The 22,503-nt window shown below is 48.8% G+C and overlaps 1 protein-coding gene across 4 annotated transcripts; it reads right to left on the bottom strand.

Annotated features, from left to right (window-relative positions):
• Positions 1–186: 186 nt before the first annotated feature.
• On the bottom strand, positions 187–22,294 carry agap2 (ArfGAP with GTPase domain, ankyrin repeat and PH domain 2). Of its 4 annotated transcripts, XM_086213044.1 has the most exons (20): positions 15,898–16,834; positions 14,625–15,786; positions 11,749–11,807; positions 10,847–10,934; positions 10,542–10,627; positions 9,886–10,021; positions 9,099–9,233; positions 8,889–9,007; positions 7,365–7,511; positions 7,158–7,232; positions 5,908–6,012; positions 5,642–5,813; positions 5,238–5,363; positions 5,018–5,152; positions 3,971–4,030; positions 3,528–3,679; positions 2,730–2,820; positions 2,382–2,604; positions 1,952–2,231; positions 187–1,452 (listed from the first exon to the last, which is right to left on the bottom strand). In XM_086213044.1, exons 1-20 carry the CDS (start codon positions 15,949–15,951, stop codon positions 1,246–1,248), a joined length of 3,612 nt encoding a protein of 1,203 aa, XP_086069170.1. In that variant the 5' UTR covers positions 15,952–16,834; the 3' UTR covers positions 187–1,245. The 4 variants fall into 4 exon arrangements, with proteins under 4 accessions (XP_086069170.1, XP_086069171.1, XP_086069172.1 ...); XM_086213045.1 differs by lacking the exon at positions 3,971–4,030; XM_086213046.1 differs by lacking the exon at positions 7,365–7,511.
• Between the last annotated feature and the right edge of the window lie 209 nt (positions 22,295–22,503).

Raw genomic sequence — 22,503 nt, 5'->3', positions numbered from 1 at the left:
GTGGAGCTCCAGCGGTCTGACAACAGCGGCAAAGCTGAAGGAAGCTAAGTGGCGTCAGCTCCCGTGACGGGCGGAGCCTCCAGGGCGGAGCCTCCAACCATCCGCCCTGGAGGCTCCGCCCTCGAGCTGTGCTGCTCTAACATGCGACACAACAGCGTGGCAAAACAAAACAAGTCACTCAATCAGTGCTGATTAAAAAGTTTATTTTATACTGGTAACCGTTTGTTTTAGCTCACTTGAGGGATTCACACGACCCACCAGTGCCGGAAGGAACACTGACACTTGTAACCGCTTCATACGTCACTGCAAACTCATGGGACCCACGCGACGGCTAGATGAGTGTGAAGAATGACGTCGTCCTTGCGGCCTTCCCAGACTCAATAAGCAGAATTACTGGTTTATGCATTCATGACATGTAGGAGAATAAGAAATTATAAAAGACAATGAAAAAACAAACTTGACATATTTTCAAAACCACCTGTAAGAAACCATTTACAAAATTGACTTTTTCAGTTGTGTCTTCGTTACAGTTGAACATTGAGCATGTCGGGTACATTACAGTATATTAAAACGCCATAATATCTTTGAGCTGTGAGAGAAACAATGACATATTTCATACTCCAAACCATTCATGTTTCTAGTCTACAGAGGAAGTCAGAATTATCTCAGCTGATTTGTCACTGAAAAACAGTTTAGAACGTCCAGACAGAGCTTCGTCCTGCTGACAGGCACACTCAACTAACAGTGGGACGTCTGTCCTTTATGTCTTATTTGCTAAGCCAACAAAAACCAGGTTGTTTTGGTCCAGTCTCAGGAAATCAGAACAAAAGCGCTGCCGTCCTGATGGTCCTCCCACAACAACGACCCCCAGTCCTCCAGCTCAGTTTGCTCTCTTCCCCACCTTGTTGCTTTTTGTCGTCGCTGCTGGATTATTGCACTTCTGGAGGACGTTAAACAGAAGCAGTTCGGCGCTCTGCCAGAATTACAGAAGATGGCTACAAAGTTCTACTTGAGTCGTTTGGGAATGAGGTCTAACAACAACACAGTATTCCAGCAATATGTCTGTCATCAACAAATGGAATGAATATTGCTTTTTAAGTTGATATGTTGTTCAATCTTCAGAGACATTTTTAAATTCCTTAATACAATAATTTATAGTCCTGTTATTTTCTTACATCCCTCTGCTTGTATCCTACTCGTAGCATCTGTTCTCCAGCCCGTGTGTGCTAGCAGCTTCGATCCAGGCTACGACACCCGTTTCCTGGAGCTGGTTCGGCCCAGACTGGCAGTGCTGGAGCGGCGGGACAGGACCGGCGTGGCAGTGGTGGGGGACGTCTCGTTGGGACAGCCATGTTGGAGCAAGATATCGATGCAGCCTTTGCTCCCTGTCTTTCTGGCCATCATCATGGCGGTCTGGCCTTGGCCATCTTTCGCTTTCACATCGATGCCGTACTGTGGACGCAGAAAGAAAGCACGATAAATGACCGCCGTGCGTTTGATCATGTAGCCTGATGTGATACCTGGCCCAGGTTTTCTTCATTGAGCCGGATGGTCAGTAACCCAAAGCGCTTTGACTTGGGCTAAAAGGGGGGGGTAAGCAAGGCTTCAGCCTCTGGGCTTTTACCATCGCCGGTGACTGTAAACAAAATCTTTGATCACCGCATCTCAGGTTCGCATTTGATGGTCTCTTGTTAGAGGAGCAACATGTGTCTGCTCTCCAGTAACCATGAGTATGACGCCCAGCTGCTGCTTGTCTCCTCCCAGAATCGTCTCTCTGGAACTGCAGAACTTGAGAGTAACAGGATGCATGAAGCGACGCCGACCGCCCTGCCAGCTAAACACTTTTATCTGCACTTAGCAAAATCATCATGAGGTGTAAACCACTTTACCATAAAATATCTTTGCTCTTCTTCTCTGATATATCAGAACCATCACAAAGGAGAAAACCCACCCAGACGAGCAGCTGGGTCATGACAACATCACCCAGCTGACATGCAGCATGCAGGGCCATGCGACGGGAGGTGGGCGACCCCGCGGGTTGAGCGTTGATTTGTTCCTTGGTGCTGTGGGCCAGCAGGAGCAGCAGTCTGGGCAGATCTCTCTCCGTCACCGCCGACAGCAGCCACGCCGGCATGCTGTCGTCCGGCAGCGAGATCCCTGACAGCGGCTGAAGAGGTGCTACAAAAGCCCGCTGCTCATATTTAGCTCGGATCCAGGACTCTCTCTCCTCCCTAGTGAAGCAGACACACACAGGAATCCTGGTCATACAACATACACACACATTCAAATGTACTGGAGGCCGCACGATGAAATAGCGACACCAGACCAGAAACTAGAAAGCCATAGGTTGGCTGCTAATGTGGTTAGGGGGTCGCACCCACCGTGAGGCGCTGGGCGTGGGTTTTGTTCTGCCCTGGGTGCAGCGCTCCCAGATGCTGTTGGCCATGTGGTTGCCAATGGCGGCCAGGACTTGTGTGAGCTCTCCCGGCCAGTCGTCCAGGTCCAGCGAGCGCACTCGGGACAGGTGAGTGCCCAGGTTCCTGTGGATCCCTGAGCACTCGATGCAGATCAGGGCACCCAGGTTGAGACTGGCCCAGGTGGGATCTTCAGGTACAGAGAGAAGACTGGTTAAAGGTCTATGACCGCCTGATTCAGAGGGAACAACGCGTGTGAAGACGAGTGCAGGTTGCTGGTCGGAGCTGAAGCCTCCAGAATAACAGCAGACTCACTTGGTGCTTCACAGTCAACACACAGACTGTTGCCTTTGGCGTTACGGATGGCCTGCAGGGCCACAGCCTCACTCTGGCTGCTTCTTCGTGCCTGCAGACACACACACACACACACACACACACACACACGTCTCGTATAAACTACAAATGAATTTTAGAACACACTCTGTGCTACGTGTGAGAACCATTGACTGAGGCATGTGGTGCTGTTCAAATCTGTCTTTGGCAAACTCCATGCTGCAGCAGGAGTGTGCTTCACATACACGACCGCATGTGAAATACTGCAGTATTACTACTCTTCAGAAAAACAAAACTCCATTAACTTCAGCGTAGGTGGCTCGCATCGCCTACGTGTGTCACATGACCGAGGAAACTCAGCTGTGACGCGACTGCACCTCAGACGCTGCCTTTCGTCTCGCGGGGCTTTGAACCCACCGTTAGCCGTTGTTGTTGCGCTCAGTATCAAAGAAATGAGATCAGCTCATTAAACGTCACCTCTAAGCTGCTGATTAACTTCAACAAGCGATTCTCCAAATAAGTTTTTAACAAACTGTGACTTCAAGGCTGCAGGCCTACATTCTATATATTTTTTGTACACAAAGTGATGTAAAATGTAAATTTATGTTACATGTTGTTTATTTATTTTACTATTATTGAGCTCAGTGTTTTAGTAAAATACTGGCTCACAAAGCAGTGACACAGGAGGAAAATCTCTCTCTGAGTACTGGAGTTACCTTCTTGAAAGACAAAATACTCTTGGAGAGAAGTTTAACGTCAAGGGTCTTTAGATTTGAGCACCTTGTTTCTGCCGCTCTCGCAGGACTGCAGACTCGCCAGGATCTGACTCTCGATGGCCAGCACCCACGAGTCCCTCTCCTCCAGGCTCTGAGCCTCGAAGTGCCACGTCTGTCCGGTGAACGACACGATGATGAAGTCTGCGTTCTCTTCCTCTGCAGGTAGAAAGGACATCCAACTCAACAGGGACAAATGATCTACGGCAGATCACAACCAAGGGCTACATGGATCCATAGTCAGCGAGGGAGTTAGAAAGAAAGACATGCAACGTAACACAAAACAGCCATTTGAACGAAGGTGAGAACAGAAAGATCGCATTAGAATGTAAACAAGTCAAAGGAGCGAGTCAAGCTGGGGATGAAGATGCCGAGCAGACAGACAGAGGAGAGATGTTTCATGTTAATCTGAGCACGAGCTGATTCACCTCCATCACCCTCGCGTGTTACCTGTCTTATTAATGTTTCTCAAGCTACCAAAGCTCTTTAATTTCCACATTTTGCGTTTGGCTGCAGAGCGAGAGATAAGCACAGGGACAGAAAGAAAAAACAGAAGGAGAGAAAGACAAGTGCAGGTGTTAAAAATAGACTCCTGAGACATTTTCAGAGAAAAACCTCCACTAAATCAGAGGTCAGAGATTAGAACCAGGAGGGGAAACATCGCAAGCACCTACACAGTTCAAGTTCCTCTCCCAGAAGAGGAACCACAGGGACGAGTGCAAATCACACAGAATGAACACAAATACTTGCCTAGTATTTGTTGTACTTGAACTGCTGCATAACTGTCAAATTAATGTTTCAGTCTGTAGAAATCATCGCCATGCTGCCATTTTCCTTTCACAACAGTGACGTCACTCCCAATGATGAGATTCTCAGACGGCGTTTTTCATGTTACGAACGCGAGACCGGCAACAAACGCAGCTTGAATTCCTCAAATCACAAACAGACGTGCGTTCATATCACAATGTTTACGGTATCTGTCGTGTTCATACATGTATTACACGTATGTCAGGATGACATGTTAACATTTAAAGGTATCCTATTCAGAGTTATACCACGTCAGGCCTGCTGTCCAAATCCAAACTCCATTCAGAAAGCGTTCAGTTTGAAAGTATTTTGCGTGTCGTGTCATGAATCCACATCATGACGTTGCTGATTCTGCATTATTTTTGCTATTGATCATTTTATCACCATCTATCACAGAAAATGACAGCTGATATCAGTTCCATCATCCTGGCCGCCTCCCGACTGGGAGCTAGGTACTGGGCAGGAACGTGGTTGTTTCAGTTGTGGTCGATGGCCGAACGGTGGAACGCAGCGATGCGTCAGACCTCAGGTCCTCTGGCGCGAGAGGCACTAAAGGGTTTGATCCTTCAAAAGCCCTCTTTAGTTGAAGCATTGCTTCCGTAGGACGCCACCAACTGTATTCACTGCTCACACTCATGGACATGTATGTACAAATTCACACTGTCAACACTTGAACACGCGTGAAGGTACCTTCGGCTTGTCCAACAGCTGCGTCCCCTTTCTGGTTCATGCTCTTCTTCCTCCTGTTCTTCTTCCTGTCGCTCATGGGGGACGCCTGGCCGGGGTCTTTGCCAGCGAACGGACTCGCCGTCCCCTCAAGGGCATCTGACATTGGGAGCAGAAACATTGAGGCACAAATGAAGGCGCCTGTAAAGTTGAGCAGAAACGGAACGTGTGTTTGAGCACACACCAACGCTTTGTGCTTTGGTGGACAAGGACGAGGGGCAGTGCTGAAGTGCTCGCTCTCCTCCTTGAGGTGACAAACCACCAGACCGGTCGTCAACCACGGACAGGGTGGCTGGACACAGCTGGGGAACTGGGGGAGAGAGAGAGAGACACAGCTCAGTGAAGCATAGTCGCGATCCGTCCCTGTCCCGGTCGACGTGACCAGGGAACAATCGACGGAACTCAAGAAGAAACCAGCCGTGTTGGTCCAAGCGTGAGAACTCGTGCCTGGTAGGACTTCAGTCAGACGAACAGCGTGTACTGGTGTTTCGTGGGACGAACAGAATAAATGCACCATTTCTAACATCACGTGTCAGTGTTGTGATGCTGTCGGCCCTCTGGTGGAGGTCTGGCCGGAGGAGGCGGTACCTGTGCTGGTGCCATCAGCTGGCAGCTCCTTACTCAGCCCGTTCACCCCGAAGCCGGGCAGGACAGGTGAGGGTCCGGCAGGCGCTACGGCTCTGGGTGGACGTTTCCCAGGAACCTTCACGGTGACACGCAGCAGGTCTATCTCCTTCCCGTGGATATTCTGCGTGTAGTCCTGAAACAAAACACCCCACAATCGTTTGGTGATATCTTCTCTGCTCTGTGCTGACACATCAGGGCGACGCAGGTGGTCGGCGGCGTCCGCTTACACTGGAGCTGGAGTGGTAGGACAGCGTGCCGTTGTTGGACAGGGTGACAAATTTCTTCTTCCACTCCTTGTTCAGAGAGCTGCCACTTCTCTTCCACAGGATGCTCTGTCAAACACAAGGTGACGGCACTCACACATCTACGCTCACAAGCCGCCTAAATTTAGACACGGCGTGAAGATGTAAATCTCTTCAAAGGGTTGCGACATCCCACAAAGAGCCGTCCCACAACAACAGCAGAACACACTGGCACCGTATTAATAGAACATCCTTGTGGAGGGTTGGAGAGGAGGTGTGTGTGTGTGTGTGTGTGTGTGTGTGTGTGTGTGTGTGTGTGTTTGTGTGTGTGTGTGTGTGTGTTTGTGTGTGTGTGTGAGTGAGTGTTGCTTATGTAAGATGAAATAAATAGACAAGAACATGTTTGTTCAGTTTGTTCCCACGTTGTCGCTGAAGGATGTAAATACCCACTTGTCATGATTCTGTTCTTTCTATCTCGTCAAAGAGTAAAATATCACAAACAATATCATCGTCCTCCAAAGTACAAAAATAAAGTCATATAATTTTAAGCAAAAGCAATAAGAATGCCCATCAGAGAGAGAAAACACTGAAGCAGAGGTGAGGCTGGTCCGGGTCTGCTGCAGGATCTGATCCACTGTTGCTCAACCCACAAAAGTCCATCAACATCCGTCTTCAAAGTTTTGTGAGATCCTGCTGAAATAAGAGTTTTCCCTAAAGTTCGATCCTGATCTGCAGAAGATGGCACATCTTACCCAACTTAATCTATAACTGGATGTTTTCAAGATGACAAGCAACGTGGTTTGATGAAGAAAAAGATGTGAATGAGGAAAATTGTTGGTTACAAAAAAACAAATTCTAAGTGCGTCCCAGTTTTTGGATCGGCTCCAGCAACGACTGGCTGCTTCCTTGGCTCTCACCTCATCCTCCCGCCAAGATTCAAGACAATCGGTTGAAGCATTAATCCTGCTGACAGACAGCTAACAGCTAACAAAGTGCTGAAAACATCGAACATTACTGGCAGCAGTCATGAGGAACCAAAAGAGGAAGAAATACAGCGTTTGACTTGAAGTCATTCAGCCACAAACGGTCTCGTCAAAGATGCTTTGCGTTTTCCATTTTTCAAGAAATGCAAGCTCAAATGTGACAGGAAAATGAGACAGTATGGCCTCTGTTGACGATGTCCTGCTGTCAAATAATTGTTTCTGTCTGTAACTGATTCGTGATGTGGCACCAACCTGTTTGATGGGAACGCCCCGCGTGCTGCTCAGGTCTCCTTTCGCGTCAGCAGCTTTCTTATCCGAGTCCCGGTTCTGAAAAGGAACCCAGCAGCAGGAAGGTGATTGGAGGAGATTGTTATTGGAGCAGGAGAGTCTGAGATGGAGCACTGCGGCGTGGAATGACAGTGAGCGGGGACCAACAGGTGAGGGATGTGACAGACTGACCTTGAAGAGGGAGGGTCGTCGGGGGATGTTCTTCAGGGAACGAGCGCTGCCTCCCCCCTCAACCTGAGCCACCCTCAGCTCTCTGTGACTCACCACAGGGGTGGAGGGGAGGGAGTAGGCGTAGCTACTGCTCGGGCCATTACTGGCCTGCGAGGGTTGGGGTCAGGATGAAGCGGGAGATGGAGGCGTGAGGGAAGAGATGGAGACAGTGACCAGGTTGGAGGATGAAACGTGTTAAACAGGTGAAACAGATTTCAGAAAGAGGGTGATGATTGACAGCATGGACACTGTGAAGAAGGTGCTGGTGGACGGATGAAGACGGGATCAGCAGCCTGTTTTGAAGTCTAACTGCGTCGTCGCTCCGCCCCTCTATGGACTACCACATGCGTCCTCCATCCCTGGAGGAGCCATCAACCATATTTTTATTCCTGAGGAGACAAGTGGCGCTGGAGGGTCCCACGGTCCCACTTTTAAAGCAAGAGTGCAGCATGTATGTCTCCATCTTCTGGCTATGAGAGGTATTACAAACTCTCGACCCGCGCTAACATCACGGGCTCCAGGTCCTCTGTAGCTTCTGTTGTGGCTATAAAACAGTGGGTGCATTATTTTGAGCGTCCTACAACCCCTGTGAAGCAGCTAAGGTGGATCCATTTGGTCTAATAAAATTTGTAGTCTAGAAGATCTCGACGATTAAATTATTCACCCGCGTTCTAGTTAGCAGGTGGCTAACAGGAAGCTCTGCCCACTGAGCACGCTCATGAGCTTCGCCAGCAGTGTGGACTTGTTTTGTCACAGCTTGAAACTCAGAGAGCTTCATTTCTATGTAAAAGCAATGAGCTGTGTGACACCTGCACCACCAAACCCGCCCCAGTTCCCCACTCTTATCTTCAGCTTGAATCTTTAGACGTGTTCTACGTTCATGCTAGCGTAGTTTCTCCATCACACTGAGAAGCTGAGCAGTTTATTCCCAGTGCCAGCAACAATCTCGCTACCACTCTGCAGAGGTGTGAAGAACAAGAAGCTGCTCCGCTGAAGGCAGCCAGTGCTTTAATTCTGAGGGAAACATCAGCACGGCAACAGTGGCAGACTTTCATCTTTGCACTATTTTTATCAGCTCTTATGTAATTCCTGTCTAGACTGCAAAACCATTTTGTTGACAGAAATCTGAAGAACGAGTTTAATATCAGTATTGATTTTGATTTCTTTCCCTGCTAGCAGTCAGAACCTGGACCGTGTGGGTCAGTCTTGGTCACTGAGGCCAGTTTGTCACTGGGACGTCACTGGAATCATCATCAATACCGGCCGGAGCTGGTTTATCAGGATCTTATTCACTAAAATACTTGATTATGCAGCAACCAGTGAAACCACAACATCCCTGTTGTCATGGCAACTGTGGGCAAACAAACTGCCGTACGCAGATCACGCAGCTACTCAGGCTTCCAGCGTTGGCCATTACAAGTCAAGACAAAAACCAGTTAAGCTGTCTGGTTGGGCGAGCTCCCAGGCGTGCTGGTAGGTTGGTACCTGGCTGGGGAACGATGCAGATCCTGGTGTGGAGCCTCCAGAGTGACTGGGAGAGTTGGGGAGGGACTTGCAGGCCTGCAGTGCTGCCTGCTTCTTCTGGGCTACGATCTTCTGAGCAGCTGAAAAACAGCCGGCCAACCATCAGTGAGCAGCGGCGACTCCACGCGAGTTTCCACGGCGACTCGGGACATTCATCCTGTGTCAACTCACCCTCCGAAAAAACCCGATCAACGTTGAAGCCGTAGGTGGCGCAGGTCTCGTAGAAGAGCGAGTGGCGCACGTCGATGCACAGCTGCCGGGCCCTCTGGTCCTCGATCACTCGAGGGTTGGTGCTACTGATCTTATCTGAGGACAAACACAGCAACCGGGTCAAGGTCACGTGTTTTGGGCCTCGTACCGACAATCTGTTCTGATGCAAGAACGAGTTCCAGCGGGTTCTAAGAGTTACTCACAACAATATCTTTTATTGATTGAAATTTCCATTTATTAATCGTGATCTTGCTGCCAGAACCAAAGGAGCCGTCCCACACAGAACTTCTCAGTACCACAACTTTCAGTAGATTCAGAGACCAGTAATGTTACTTCCCCTGAAGGAAAATCTCATAAAAAGGAAGTTTTCACTTGAATAGAATATTGTAGTACTTTTCCCACCCCGGTACTTGTTTACTCTGAATAGTATCCTGCTGGCATGCAAACAAACAAACAACAGGTTGCAGCTTCACCGTCATGACTGGATCAGTAGGAGCACCGCTCCTTGATATTCATGGTACCACTCCATCGGTTTATGGTGAGGGTTACGGCGCTCACCAGGCAATCAGGTAGCGTTTTCCTCATGAATATTAATGAGCCATCCATCCTTCCCGCTGATCCAATCACGCTACAAGCGTAACGGACCGTGCATGATGAACAAGTCCCTCTGACTCCAGCTAACTCCGGTTTACGACGTCCCAGAATATGCAGATCTACTGGTCTGCGGCCTTGTGATTTGTGCACTGACCTTGAGTGCCGACCACGATGACGGGGACGTCCGTGCGGTGTGCGCTGAGCTGGCTGTACAGCTGGTAGAGCTCCTGGAAGCTGCCTTCGTTTTCCAGACTGAAGACCAGGAGGACGGCGTCCACCCAGCTGCTGAACTGGAGGCAGGAAGAGGACGGACAAGTTTACCTGAAGCCCCTCTGGGGTGTTTACAAGCATTTCCAGTCACATCTGGCAGACTGAACCACACCACTGCTTGGAACCCGACAAACCCAACCAGAGCCTCTGACCCAACAGTGGGGGATTTCTCAGGGCCCCACTGTCCCTCCACGACCAGTTGCTTCAGGAAAATTGGACTTTTATTCCAGTATCGTCTTCACCACGGTGACGCCCTTAGACTGAAGCTCTCAGTCGTCACGGTAACCAAGTTACCAAGGTCTTATTTAAGGTGGATCAGGTCAACCGCTAGGAGGAGGACCTGCACAACGCCATGACCTCTACTGTTGCCAGCGTGTGTGTGTGCGTGAGGGTTTGTGTGTGGATTCTTCCTTGACCTGTGTTACACCCCTCTACTAAGTTTGGGGAATTTTGACTTTACAGTTTTTGAATGACAAACACACACACACACACACACACACACACACACACACACACACACACACACACACACACACACACCTGTGCATCAGGAGGGCCAGCTTCCTCTCGGATCAGTAATAAGTGGCTCTGCCCGTCCACCAGCACCTCCTTTTTATACCTGCCACCTGGCAAGGACGAAGACAATGTCAGACAAGTTATTCAGCAGCACAGCCGGCGGCGTCGATGACATCATATCACACTCTTGGCTGCGCTAAACACACTCAGCCTCCTCTGAAACAACACCGCAGAGGAAAAGAGAGAAACTCTGCCAGCAAAAAAGGACATTTTCCTTTCATACTTTTCAACAGTAAAACTCCACAAGAGGGACCGCTGGTGTCTCTCACCTTCAGGCTTCTCCAGAGCCACGTAGCTGCCCGTGATGTATTTGTTCACCAGCGCTGACTTGCCACTTTTCAGACTTCCCAGAATGCCCTGTGAGAGGAAGGAAGGAAATTCAAGAGCTCCTTTACAGTCAGTGTCCGTAACCTCGGTATCAAATAGCTTTCAGACTAAATTAAGACACAGATGTCCTCCACTGGATGTGTTTTGTTCTTTTAAATTGGTTTAGTGAGCAGATCCTGAACTTCTACCAGCTCACTGAGACTCGCCGCATTACTCACAGCGTTATTTCAAAAATTCACTTAAATATCATCAAATTTGATTGATTAAAGGGTGTTGTTCTTAAGTGCTGCCGTACTTCCAGGGCCTGGCTCCTGTGCCGCGGTGCAGCAACGTGTTTGCCTCATCGTCCCTCAGACGAATTCATAAAAACTAGATTTAAAAATCCGCATGGATCAACTTCGACTTGCACCACAAATCCAGAAATAACGCAGCAGTTTTGTTTTTGTTTTACATCACGACAAACCTCCGATTTCACGAAGACCTTTGCACGGCAGGCTGAACTCTAACGCCATGAACATGGACTTCTTCTTCTTGTTCAGGTTTGTGTAACCGTGAACAATAAACAGGTCCAGGTTCTGGTGAACAATCATGATCCTCTTTATCAAATATAATCTACATAAATGCTGCTTTGCTGACAAAAAACAAAGTGGAAAGGACAAATGTATAAAGAATGTATGGATGATAATTATTACAATATAGAATTATTATAATTATATTTATTTAATGTGATAATTTTAGAAAATATCACGTCTCTGTACAGGAGGTGTGTGTGTGTTTCTTTCTACAGAGACCAACGTCACGTGGCGTTGGTTGGGTCCTACACTGAGAAGGAAAGCAGGCTCACCAGGCGCAGCTCCGGGATGGCTCGACTCAGGCTCCACTCCTGGCTGTTGGCGATGTTCACTGGAGAGACAGAGACAGAACCACTCATCACCTGATCCTGCAGCGTTGCCGTGGCGGCCAGTGGGTGTGAGGTCAGTCACAGCTGCGTGACTGGTCGCCGTGATCCACAGGTGTGGCCTTGCAGGTTGTGTTAATGAATATAACCTTTCAATCACGGGGGGGGGGGGGGGGGGGGGGCAACAAGGTGCAGTCACAGCACTCGTTATTCACTTTGACCCCCACCCCCCCGCTGTAAGTGACGGGCAGCTGTGTGAGGAGCCGCCGCGGCCTTCAGGAGATGCTTCAGTTCAGCTGCCACTCAGAGACGTCTGCGAATGTGAACCTGCATCTCCTGCTGTCAGGGGGGCGGGGGGGGGGGGGGGCTCACAGCTGTGCTAGTGCAACCACTAGGGCAGGAAAGAGGTGGCATGCCCCCAATGTGATGTGACGCTTGCACCCAAACACCCAGCTGCAGCTGGGGGGGGGGGGGGGGGGGGGGTGGATCCTGAGCGAGGCAAATCTGGCAAACATGTCCGTAATTACAGGAATGGGATTTGTACAGAACAGTAAAGTACAGCACTGTACTGACATACAAGTGTGTGTATATAAATATATATATTTATATACACTCATGAACAAACACATTGAAATATAGTTGCCATCACACATACTTGGGTCCCCATGGGACCTTATAATAAATACATACGTATATTCGTATATATTTATATTGCAATAATGACACTGGAGGATGGAATATGGATGCAGTCTTGTGAAATAATGTCCTGCTTTATCAGTTTGTTGCACAGATCTAAGGAACCTCTTCAGCTCCATCCTGATGACCTCTGAAAGTCACTTGTCAATCAAATCATATCAACTGTCTGCTCTTCACGCCTCCTGGAACGTAAGGCAGCAACTGAAGTCACATCTGTATTGGATGTTTTGCTAATCTATCTGCCACACACACACACACACACACACACACACACACACACACACAGGAGGAGGTAATAAGGGCACTAGATGGAAGTCACAGGATCATCAATGCTTCAGTATCTCTGGATCACAAATATCTGAACCAGATTTAACGACGATTAAAGTGTAGCGATTCTTGGAGTGGTGTATCACCTGACAGGCCCTCATCAGGGGAGTGTGGCTAAAAATAACGAGAGACGCAACAGAAGAGACCAAGAGACTTGGCGTGGCTGACACACTCGTTCTCCTCCTGGCTAATGTGTGGCGCTCACATCTCTGGAGCATCCAGGCCAACACCGAACAGAACAGACAGTGATGACGCTCTTCAGGCGAGAGAAAATGGGCTTATACATACAAGCTGGCGGGCAGAGGGGCACCTCCCACCACACAAACACTTTTCCTTTCTTTCTGACCCAAACTGATCAGACACTGGGATCCTTCAGCTGCTTCCACACACAGATTTACACACAAGCCAATTATCCACATTCTGAACCAATCGCGTGGGATCCTCCTCGCCCTCACATGTCGCCTGTGGCTCACACTCACAACTGCCGATTCTGTAACTTAATCGTTTTTTCTGGAATTTTGTCACAAACCTTTAAGCCTGTGTGTGTGCGTACACGAGCGCACGCACACACACACACACATCCTCCACCCTCTGTTTCATCAGGCTCTGCCTCTGTAGCAGCAGCAGAAGCAGCAGTCCTGCCGGTTGCCATGGCAACACTTCCTCCTGCCCTGACTGTGTGTATGTGCATGCGTGCGCTTGCTCACACGCACACGCGTGTGTGTGTGTGTGTCTGAGTCTGTGTAGTCTCACTACTTGAGTGAATCCACAATGTGCATGTGTAACAGTGTGAATACACAATGAGTGAATGGATACAGAAAACACACACACACACTCACTCACACACACACACACTCACTCACACACACACTCACTCACTCACACACACACTCACTCACACACACACTCACTCACACACACACACACTACCGCAGGCGGACACTTGCTCTTTGAGCAAACATGTTTGTGAAAGAGATGTGTTGTACAACGCAGCCGTCGACACACGAGAAGAACCTGAACACGATGTGTCGGCCCCAAACCGTCACATGAATGATTTGACATGTTGGTATTTAGAGAGAGAGAGAGAGAGAGAGAAAAACCAACAGAACATGTAGTGGGTGGACTGTCAACGACGGGATTAAAAACGTTCTTGAATGACTGTGGATTCACACCTCCCTTTTTGACGTGGGAGAACAAATATCGCCTCATGTCTTCCCCTCTCACAGATTCATGGAAATGAAGCCAAAAATCAAGACGAGCAGCGCGATCCATCTGTGCTCGTGCCACCAGCTCTTCTCCCCTTTGGCTTCATTATGAGATTTAAACCCATGCTGGGAGCGCAGCTTCAGTGTGTGTGTGTGTGTGTGTGTGTGTGTGTGTGTGTGTGTGTGTGTGTGTGTGAGAGTGCAGAGATTACCCCTCCAGCAGTGTGAAATCGGCCCGCGCTCTGAGGGGAATTAGATTAAGACTGTCCAAGATGATTCTATTGTCAATTCCCTGATCAAAGAACTTCATCTGTCATCAGTCTGAAGTCCCACATGCTTCAGGAGCATGTTTCCTGACACGTGTTATGGATTTAGCGTGGGATTTTTTTATTAGACATCAACCCCACCCAACCCCATCCTGACTAAACGGATGCCTCCACACGGATGAGGGTCTTGTCTGGTAATGGTTTGGCAGGAACAGCAGACAGGAGTGTTGCTGATAATGTCATCCTGAGGGGGGATTTAGAGTCGAAGACAGTGATGTGTGTGTGTGTGTGTGTGTGTGTGTGTGTGTGTGTGTGTGTGACCTCCTACCTTCCTCCTCACTGGAGTCTCTCTGTATATAGACGGGAGGCGCTGTGGACGATGACCCCACCGCTCCTGAACTGCTCTTAGTGAAAATGCCACTGATGAATTTGAGCATCTTCCTGTCTTTGGCGGAGCCTCGTTGGCCCTGCTGCGCCTGCTGGGCCTCCCTGGCCAGCCCCAGGTCTTCAGAGAGGCTGTTCAGGTCACTGTTGTCCAATGTGCGGCTTTTACCCTTCCGTGGCGGTTTGGGAGCCTGGGTAGCCGGTGCAGGTAGGGAGGTTGAGCCTGCCTTTAGTCTCTCCTTCCTGGGAATGTCTCTCATCACTGCAACCATCCCACCTCCAATCTCCAGCGGTATTCCTGATTGAACCTCATCTCGTGGGTCCCGCCATCCTTCGGGCCTGCTCGCCTCGGCCCACGAGGCCCTGCAGGGGCCCGGTGAGCGCGTTGGCATGCGGCAGTCCTTGCGGTCAAGGCTCTGGGCTGAGGTAGGGCTGCGCTCTCTACCGTCTCTGGCATCCCGGCCACGGGTGGCCACGCTGCTGTGAGACTTCAGCAGACTGACCGGACGTTGTCCCGCTGGGCGAATGGGGAGGCTGGTTCTGGTCGGGGTGCGAGTGGGCTCAACCACCTCCGTTGAGGGTGTCGCGGTCACAGACGGAGACCTGCATTGCTTCGCTTCTGGGGTGCAAGGCGTCTTCTCAGCTCGTGCCAAGTCTGAATCAGTAGACTTCTGAGGTGTTGCTCTTTCGGCCGGTAAGGGGATCGAAAGGTTACACAGCAGTTTCTCACTTCCTGTTCCTGGGACATCAACGGCGGGTAGAGGTTTGTCTTTCGAGGGGCTGTCGGGTTTTCGCTCTCCTTCTTTGAGTTCTTTTAATTTTCCCCCTTTGACACCACCGGCATCTTCAGTACTTCGTGGGCAGCCCACTCCAGCTCCATTCTCAGCCTGGGCGGGAGCGTCCCCTCCAGGCACCGCTCTCACCCCGACCTCCTCTCCCGCCCTCGCTCCCGCCTGGGCCGCCGGCCCGGCCTCCACCTCCCTCCCTTGGCTGCTGCTCTTGGCCTCGCCTCCATTCTCCTCCACAGCCTCTACCTTGACCAAGGTGAGGGAGATGAGGTAGGTGGTGCGCTGCTGCAGGGCACCGCCTCCACTCATGGGGTCAGGCTTCAGTAGACACACAGTAGATGAATGAAACCAGACACAGCGACATGAACACCTGACAGTTAGCCAGCGTGTTGGAATGTGAAGGAATCTGACGGCAAACTAAAAACTTACATGGAGGGAGTTTCTCCTTGGAAGATACAGTGGCAAAGGGACCGCTGGTTTCATCCATCCCCCAAATCCCTATTTCTTTGTTAGGGACTTTAATTTCAGTCACGGGTTTCTTCTGCGATTTTCATTTTCAGCGCAGTCGTTTTGTTCCTAGAAAACACCTAATTAAAATCTATCCGCTGCATTCATTTGCCACTGCTGGGGCAAATAAATCTTCATCATGATGCCACATGGTAATTATTTGTTTGACCTTATTATTCGCCTGTAGCACCCCCAGCTCATATGTTGCTCGACCAGCCTCTTCTCTCTTCTTGTGCCAGAGACATGATTCAATTCAGAAAAACAACTCCCCGCATCATACGTCATCAGATCTGCAGCTGTAAAGTGAAAAAGTCTAAAAATGCATTTGAGTCGAGCCAAAGCAGTATGGAAGCCGGAGCTGTATGCAGTCCAGTTTAGATCACGGGCTCTCATTCCAGGCTTCACATGTGTGCCATCCATTCAGAGAGCGCAGCGGCAGGAAGGTAGGCAGCCTCACCGAGATGAACAGGAAGGACATTGATGAAGGCTGAAGGGGATCAGTGGGAGAAGCCAACCGTAGTCCTGGCGGATATTTGGAGATGCATGATGGAGTCGGGGCGCGTCCGGCCATCACACCCCTCTCGCTGTCTCCTGGGCTGCCTGTGTCCTCTGAGCGCATCAGGCGTTAATCATGACAACACAGAGGAGGCGAGTCACAGGCTCCGGAGCTTTCCGATACAGACACCGTCGTGCAGGTTCAGCGAGTCCACACACCCTCACACATTCACAGCTCTGCGTTTCTCACTCACAAACACATTAATAGGATGTCCCTCCCTCCTCACGCCCCTCCTCGTCGCAACAGTCAATCCATACGATGCAGGAGGATGCTGCTTCTCCTCTTTCCCTCCTGCATTTTCTCTCTTCTCCTGCTGCTGCTCTCAGGGTCCCTGCTCTTTATTGCTCATCCCTCCCGTCCCCTCCTCCCCTCCATCTTTCTCCCTGTGAGCCGGGGAACGGGGGGGGGGGGGGTAACGGCTGGTGGTAAAGCAGCAGTGCACACAAGCTGGACTTGCTAAATGCAGGGAGACCACAGGAGGAAAGATCAGTGGCAGGGAGGTGAAACAAGTCAGCAGTGACAAACTGTAGGAAGAAAAGATGGATGCTTGTGGAGGCAGGTTTTCCAAGCTCCAACTGTCATTATACAGCTGCCAGAAAGCTTCTATCAGGATCATCCATCTGTCTTCAGTTGTATACTTGCGTGTGTGTGTGTGCGCGTGTGTGTCTCTGCGTGGCTCCTCCTCAGCAGGAGGCTTGGCTTGTTTGTTGCTAAGGTGTTACAATCTTCCTGGCGCTGGTGGCACAATCATCTCCTCCATGTCCTTCCTTCCTCCTCCTCCTCTGTTGGTACATTCTTTATCACTCCCTGGATCTTTGTATCACAACCCATTCTGTGTGTGTGTCTCATTGTCAAAGAGATTTCCTGTGTGTGTGTGCGTGTGTGTGTGTGTATTGATCTGTAGGCTATTGCCTTCTACGGCATGTGTTCATTAGCAGAAGTGGGCTCAGCATGAACCAGCCGATGGCGTGAGAGGATGGGAACATATTGGACATCAATGGCTGAGGCACAGTTTAACACATATATTGTTATCTACGTAAATACATCAAATGAATTCAAACGTCGTCTGGCATTTTTTTCATCTGACAGTAAAATTTGATTTTTAAAGATTCACTGATCAAAATGTCAACGAGAGCAGAAGCTGTGATCATGCAAACGCAACAAAAACACTGCAGCAAACATGATTACACAGCCCTCATGTGACTTATTACCATTGTCATTCCTCCTTAATTACTCTCTGATTAAAAAAACCCTTGATGTGAAATCAGAGGATGCCTCTCCCCACCTAGCAGCCTCCCACCACCATCCCATAATACACGAGCTGACTGTCCACCTGCTCAGCCCGCCTCCCCCTCCCCTCCACAGTCAGAGAGAGGGCAATAACTACTCACACTGAATACAAAAGACCCCTGACAACCGCCTTTGGCTCAAGGGGAGAGAGCAACCTGAGAGGAATGGCAACTGCAGCCGCTCACACAGAGGAAGTGATTAAAAATGTACTCAGCAATGGATCAAATCAAAGTGCAGCAGAGGGCGAAGGAGCGGCACGCCGATCACCTTAAGATGTTTTTCACATGAGTGCAACGATGCTGGCGTTTCCACGCTGAAGCGTCTCCAGAGTGTTTAGAGTCCACGTGAGGTTTGTGTTTAAGCTCATGATCATGGAAAGAGTATCAGGGCGTTTTAGGTGCCCTCCATGTCTCGGTCACACACACACGCATGGTGACACCCATGTGAGGGTGCTGTCAGATGGAGAGTCGCCAAGGGCAGTGGTCATGCTGGGTGAGTTTTCATTTCTCCTTCACTGTCCCCTCCCGCATCTATTTTCACTCTCAGTCTGCTGCCATTCTGCAGTCCGATTCATATTCAAATGTCTTCTTTTAGCTCTCTGGAGCACCTTCTTCCTCTCTTTTTTCTTTTCTTCACACACAGCCATCCGACCACATCCCAATCGCTCATTAAGTCCAAAAAGGAGAGGTGGTTCTCTTTTTAGCGCCTGTGAAGTCTCCACTCACAGATCCAGGTCCCACGGAGGATTCGCTGGCTTTGATCCTTGCTACACTCTCGACTCGCCGGCCTAATTACACAAGAATTCGATTGAGTGTTTGTTTTTAGACATAGGGGAAAGCTAGCAGTGTTTCAAGATCCGCCAGAACCTAAAAAGACCTATAAAGAAAAAAATCCATGAGGGAGCTCATTGACCTTCAATCCTCAGACAAACAGAGGAATGAGTGCAGTGTCCCAGAATGAATCAACTGAAGAAATCAAAAAGAAAATCACAAATGTGACCCCCCACCCCCCAAAGAGGTGGGGTGTTACCTACTTTTCTCAAGTACTGCATTTGTGTTAAACTATGAGGTACTTCATATATACTGCAAGTACACCACCTCAACACTAGTGGGCAGCGTGGCTTCTATCCCCCTGGGTTGATTTTCTTAAAGGGAATTTCAGAGAAGAACTCAGCTGCACACAAGATGGTGGAGGATGGAAAGTCATCTTTTACGTGCTGAGCTGAAGATGTCTGGGTCGTATTGGTACAGAAGTCTGAATTAGCCTTGCAGGATTGCGCTGTAGTATTTTGGGGAAATATGCTGACAAGAAGGCAGGAGCCCTCCTCTACTCACCGAGAGGGCGTGGTGGTGTTTAAGCCTAAAGCCATCATTCTCCAACCTCTGCCTGCTTTAATACAAACAGGTCATGGAAAACATGTGTGTGTATATATATACACACACACACACACACACACACACACACACTGGGGGAAATAAGTATTGAACGCATTCACTTTTTTGTCATGACATTTATTTCCAAAGATGCAATTCATGTGACATTTCTTCCAGACACTGGTATGAACTCAAATAATCCACACATGAAAAGAAATCACAACATTCAAATCCATAAAGAATGATTATGTGGAATCATGTGCAATAACACAGGAACAAAGTATTGAACACACCATCTGAGACTGGTTTAAGACTTTGTGGAGAAGCTTTTGTTTGCAATGACAGCTTCCAGACGCCTCTTGTATGTATTAACTACTCGCCCACACTGCTCAGGTGGGATTTTTGCCCATTCCTCCGCACAGATTGTCTTTAAATCTTGAATATTCTTTGGTGCCCTCTGGTGAACCTTTTTCTTTAGTTCTTTCCACAAATGTTCAATCGGATTTAAGTCAGGTGATCGACTGGGCCATTCTAACACATTGATTTTCTTATTTTTAAACCATTGGAGAGTCAACTTTGCCCTGTGCTTCGGATCGTTGTCCCGTTGAAAGGTCCAGCCTCGTCTCATCTTCATCATCCTGGTGGATGGCAGCAGGTTCATCTCAAGAATTTGCCGATAGATGTTTCCATTCATTGCTCCTTCAATTATATGAAGTCTGCCAGTACCAGGAGATGAGAAACAACCCCATGCCGTGATGTTTCCACCACCAAACTTCACTGTTGGTGTAGTGTTATTTGGGTGATGTGCAGTGCCATCTCTCCTCCAAACATGGTGTGTAGTATGACAGCCAAAAAGTTCAACTTTGGTCTGGTCTGACCAGACAACGTTCTCCCAGTATTCCACAGGCTTATCCAGATGCTGTTTAGCAAACTTCAAACCAGCTTCAACGTGCCTTTTTTTGAGGAATGGAGTCTTGCGGGCTGAGCGTCCATAGAGGCCATGGCGGTGGAGTGCATTGCCTATCGTTTTCTCTGTAACACTTGTACCTGCTGCCTCCATGTCTTTCTGGAGCGCTTTCCGGGTGGTCCTTGGCTCTTTGAGAACTCTTCTGACCATCTCTCTGACCCCCTGGTCAGAAATCTTGCGAGGAGCTCCTGTGCGTGGCCTGTTGATGATAAGGTGATGCTTCTTCCACTTGAGGATAATAGCCCCAGCGGTGCTTACTGGAATATTCAGATGCTTGGAGATAAGTCTGGAACCAGTTCCATTCTGATGCTGAGCAACAATCAGGTTGCGAAGGTCTTGAGAGAGCTCCTTGCTTTTACCCATCATGAGATGTGTCTTGTTTGACCACTTGGTGAAAAAACAACCTGCTTATAGGGCCATCAATCAGCACTCACCCAGCTGATGTTGGTCTGCACTTATAGGAAGTACAAAGACTAATTACTTTCAGATTTGAGATGGTACGGTGCCTTTCCTTGCCAAACTATACAGCTTTCCCATGGTGTGTTCAATACTTTGTTCCTGCGTTATTGCACATAATTCCACATGATCATTATTTATGGATTTGAATGTTGTGATTTCTTTTCATGTGTGGATTATTTGAGTTCATACCAGTGTCTGGAAGAAATGTCACATGAATTGCATCTTTGGAAATAAATGTAATGACAAAAAAGTGAATGCGTTCAATACTTATTTCCCCCAGTGTGTGTATGTACACACACACAGGAGAGAGAAGAGAAGATGTGTATCAGTCTCCACAAAAACATAGCAGTTTCAGGTGGTTGTTCTGAAAACATGAGGAACATAACATTCATTCTTCAACCAATAACCAACCCTAAGTTCCATACAAACTGAGCCATCAGGCGCAGGGACTCAGAAGCCTTTGGAGAGTAGAGTTAGGCACACACCTCAATTTGGCCAAAATATGACTGAGGCAATTACGCCATGAGGCTCACGATATAAATGGTGGGAAATGAGGAAATGATGTAAAACTGATCAACTTCACATTTAATAGACTCAGTTTGTCTGAAAGGAAGTGGCTTTGCAGATTGGCAGACAGGAAGTAGGCCACACAGCAGGTTTCCTCCTGCTGCCATGGCGATAGCTGCTGAGGGATGTTGCCATTGGTTGCCATGTCCAGAGTGTGACTCAGAGATAAATGTCACAACGTGCAAAAGTGAGGAGTATGAATTTCAGCCCCCCAGACTGACGCGAGAATAAATGGAACATCAAGATAGCGACTCTCGGTAAACGCATGCCAACTGATGCAGGAAGTGCAGAGGAGATGTCGATCAGCAACGTCATCATGCTACCACAGGGACTCACCTCCAGTTCACTGCTGACAAACGCTCCTCTTTATCACATCAAAACTTGAACTGGCACCCTGAGAGCATGTCTCACACCCACAAAACATCGCTTCACTCCCTGCTTCCACCAAATGAGCCCATGAGACAAGCGCCTACCTTCGATGCTGTGGAGGTACACTTTGAGGCCCGAGCGCAGCTGCGGATCCGCAACTCTGTCTAACTGCTTGGAAAGTCTGGTGATTATCCTCTGCAGAGATTCATGCCGCTTGACCTCTGCTTTGATTGCAGTGGAGTTCACCGTCTTACTGTTGCTGTTCATCCTGACGCATGCATCTGCTGGAAACGGCCTCCTTCAGCCCATCTGAGCTCCTGGCATGCTCCCTCCACAGACCAGTACGAGACAGAAGTGACAGGAAAGAAGCGGCAGCTCAGTGTTTCTCTGTCTCTAGACCACAAGTCAGCTCACAACAGTGTGTCTGGCTGTCCTCTGCAGGTTTGAATTCACTTCCTTGTTTCAAACTTTACTCTTGGCTGTGCAGCAGCTCTGACAGTTACGCCGTAGACACGAGGCAGCCTTACACCTCACACCAGGCTCCACTGTAAAGAGCCCACAACACATGTAAATAAACTACATCGTCTAATATAAATGTTCATATTTGATACGTTTTCTTCTTCTTCTTTCATGAGCATTTTTTCTTTTTAATTTATTTCATACTTTCTTCTTCTTTCTGTAAATGTTGCTGTAAAAACGTAAATTTCCCATGTGGATGAATAAAGAAATTGTTAAACAGCAAAACTTCAGCTTTTAAGTGCCTGATTTTGTTTATAAAGGCGATGGCTCAGTTACTGTCTCTACATGTCCTCTTACTTCCTGCAAAATGTCAAGGAGAGCATCGATGCCACCCTAAAATATTTGAGTTTCATCTGCCTTGTGAGGGGAACCACTGGCAGGATTTAAGTTTCCCCTCCTCTCAGAAATGCTTTGCTTGCTTTGGTGTT

This window comes from Aulostomus chinensis, chromosome 9 (assembly GCF_037954235.1).
Source record: "Aulostomus chinensis isolate RoL2024-O1b breed Wild chromosome 9, RoL_Achi_v1.0, whole genome shotgun sequence".
Classification (NCBI taxonomy): domain Eukaryota; kingdom Metazoa; phylum Chordata; class Actinopteri; order Syngnathiformes; family Aulostomidae; genus Aulostomus; species Aulostomus chinensis.
The sequence above is the reverse complement of the archived record's forward strand: the minus strand, read 5'-3'. Positions and strand labels throughout refer to the sequence as shown.